General features: G+C 40.7%; 1 protein-coding gene across 1 annotated transcript in view; it reads right to left on the bottom strand.

Annotated features, from left to right (window-relative positions):
* Positions 1–2399, bottom strand: part of LOC118326515 (VPS10 domain-containing receptor SorCS1) — a gene marked incomplete in the record, with an annotated part of 146103 nt that overhangs the window by 5833 nt on the left and 137871 nt on the right. Inside the window, 1 exon segment of the mRNA XM_035659526.1 lies at positions 1940–2074. Coding sequence (XP_035515419.1) covers positions 1940–2074 — 135 coding nt within the window.

Raw genomic sequence — 2399 nt, 5'->3', positions numbered from 1 at the left:
TTTCCTAATGTGCCACAATAATGTAATGTTTTTGAGTTTAAATATTTTGTTATGTTATTGTTTGCGATTAAATCCGCATATATTTTGTCCACCCATTAAAATATCCATGCCACCCTATTGAAAATTTGAAAGGACCATTGTGTAATATTTCATTACCCTTTCATTGCGCCCTGCTGTTCCAAGCCTATAGGAAAAACTATGGTGGCCGCACAACTTGCAAAAGGCCCTATAGAGCCAGTGTTTACTGTAGACGGCTCATTCTAAGCTAACAAAAACACAACAGTTCTTATTTTCAGGTGGTTGTACACAAATAAAAAAATACCTATGAATATTATATAAAATCATAACATGACTGCCTGAGACAGACAAAATGAAACGACAAAGAGGTAAAATGGTTGCATACACAGTAGACCCAAATCAACACTGACTGAAGGACAGTACAAGGATATAACAGCATAAAAAAGACCACAGAATCAAACTGACATCACTGTGATGCATCTTTAACCACTGAACATTATTCGTAAGCTCCTGTGACCCAAAGAAACCTCACTGTCTCCACCAACAGCACCATCTGAGCTTCCCTGTTTATGTAAGAGTCTTTGTCTGTGGGACCTTTCCTCCGTGATGCATAATGCATAGGATGCAGCCTCACTTGATCTCTGCTTTCCAGACTGGCAAGTAACCTTCTGCACTGAGAACATCTAACTTTGATATAGATCAGACAGATCTCCCTGACCCGAAGGTAAACTATAGAAAGCTGGAGTCCAATCTTATTTGCTCTCAATCCATTTCCCCACATAGATCCTTTCATTCACGCAATTATAAATCTCTATCCCCAGGCTCTAATCCAACTGAAATGTGCCTCCTTTTAAGCGATATTCCAATACCATGAAACAGTTTTTCTCTATTCAATCTGGACTCATGAAACAAGCTGCATATGGAGCCGCAAAGAGAAGACACAAAGCTAAACAAAATCTTCCATTTTCTCTGTGCAGATTCCATTTTTTCCTCCACAGAGGCTTCATTTATCTTATCTGCCTCGTTTGCCAAATTAATTGTGATATGAGTAATTTCTGTAGCGCTTCATCCTCCCCTTTTTATTTCTTAGCGGTTTAAATTTAGACTATGCTGTGACTAATTTCTTTTTCCCACTGTATACCAGGGTCAGTAAATCTATTATACATTCTAATAAGCAGAGCACGCTCTACACTTTTAGAATGCCAACCTTGAATGAAGATTTATTGCAGGCTTGCAGGCGAGAGGATCTTTCCAGGCGATCAAGGTGTGAGCGGGGAGGGAAGAGAAAAGTCAAATTGATTTCCTTCCCAGTTTCCCTCTCCCCACAGATGCCCGTGGAATTCTTCCCACGGATCGGCCATTATTATCAGTCATTATCTATTACGTAAGGCTCGGAGCTAATTCGGTCCATCTTGATTTAGTGAACTGATCAACCATGACAATTTCTTTGTCTGGCTTTTTAGGCTCCTTCGAGACACCCTCCCCCTCCCCCTCCCACCTCAACACCCCACAGGATGTGACTTGAGGGAGTTTAAAAGTCATTCCCCCTGATAACTTGTTAATACTTGTCAGGCTTATTGATGAGTCTATTGCAGAGATTCCTCAGGCGGGTTCTAGAATTAGACTAGTGGAAAAGACCTGGACATGCTTCAGTGGATCAATACTGACATCTGCTGGAGGAAGGAGGAACTTGAAAGTTTGGAGGGATTTTATTTTTTCAGGGAGCAATTAACTGGACAAGCTGCTGCTGGAAAAGAGGATCAGACATGACTCACGAAACTGAAAACGGAAACTTTCAAACTTGTGCATGGCGTTCCGTTAGAATTAGAATGAGGATAACAAGGTGGAATACATCCACCTACACAAATACTGTCTGGGGCTGGAAAAAGGGTGCAGTAACAGCAGACAGTTGTTGTCTCACCTGATCTAAATGAGCAGAGTTCTTCTCCGGTTTCCCTTCTGTTAACTGTTTGTCAGGGAGAAGGAAAAACTCTGCTGCTGTAGGTAAACCTGGGAGGACGGTGACCAGGAGCTGGTCCTCTCTCACGCCTGTGGCCTGAAGGGAACATGAGGGAAAGGAGTAAAAACGTTTTTTAATAAAGGTCATGTGTTTAGATGAAGGTGTCCCCTTGTTATGGATGAAGTAACTGTAAAATAGGCTGCCATTGAATGATTGCTTAAACTGCTTTTATGTGCCAATTCTTTTATCAGATAGTTCCTTATTTAAAGAAACAAAATGTGTGTCTCATAAGTTTTTTCTGCCCAAAAAGTATAAAGTCATCTACTCCTACCTCATTAAAAAACCCTGAATGTCTGAATATACAAATGTTGTTCACTTCTAAAGTTTTCCTGATGGAAACAAAATGTCTCCTCCTTCACTG

Source organism: Morone saxatilis, unplaced genomic scaffold (genome assembly GCF_004916995.1).
Source record: "Morone saxatilis isolate NCDOM2014 unplaced genomic scaffold, NCSU_SB_2.0 Contig17, whole genome shotgun sequence".
Classification (NCBI taxonomy): Eukaryota; Metazoa; Chordata; class Actinopteri; family Moronidae; genus Morone; species Morone saxatilis.
The sequence above is the reverse complement of the archived record's forward strand: the minus strand, read 5'-3'. Positions and strand labels throughout refer to the sequence as shown.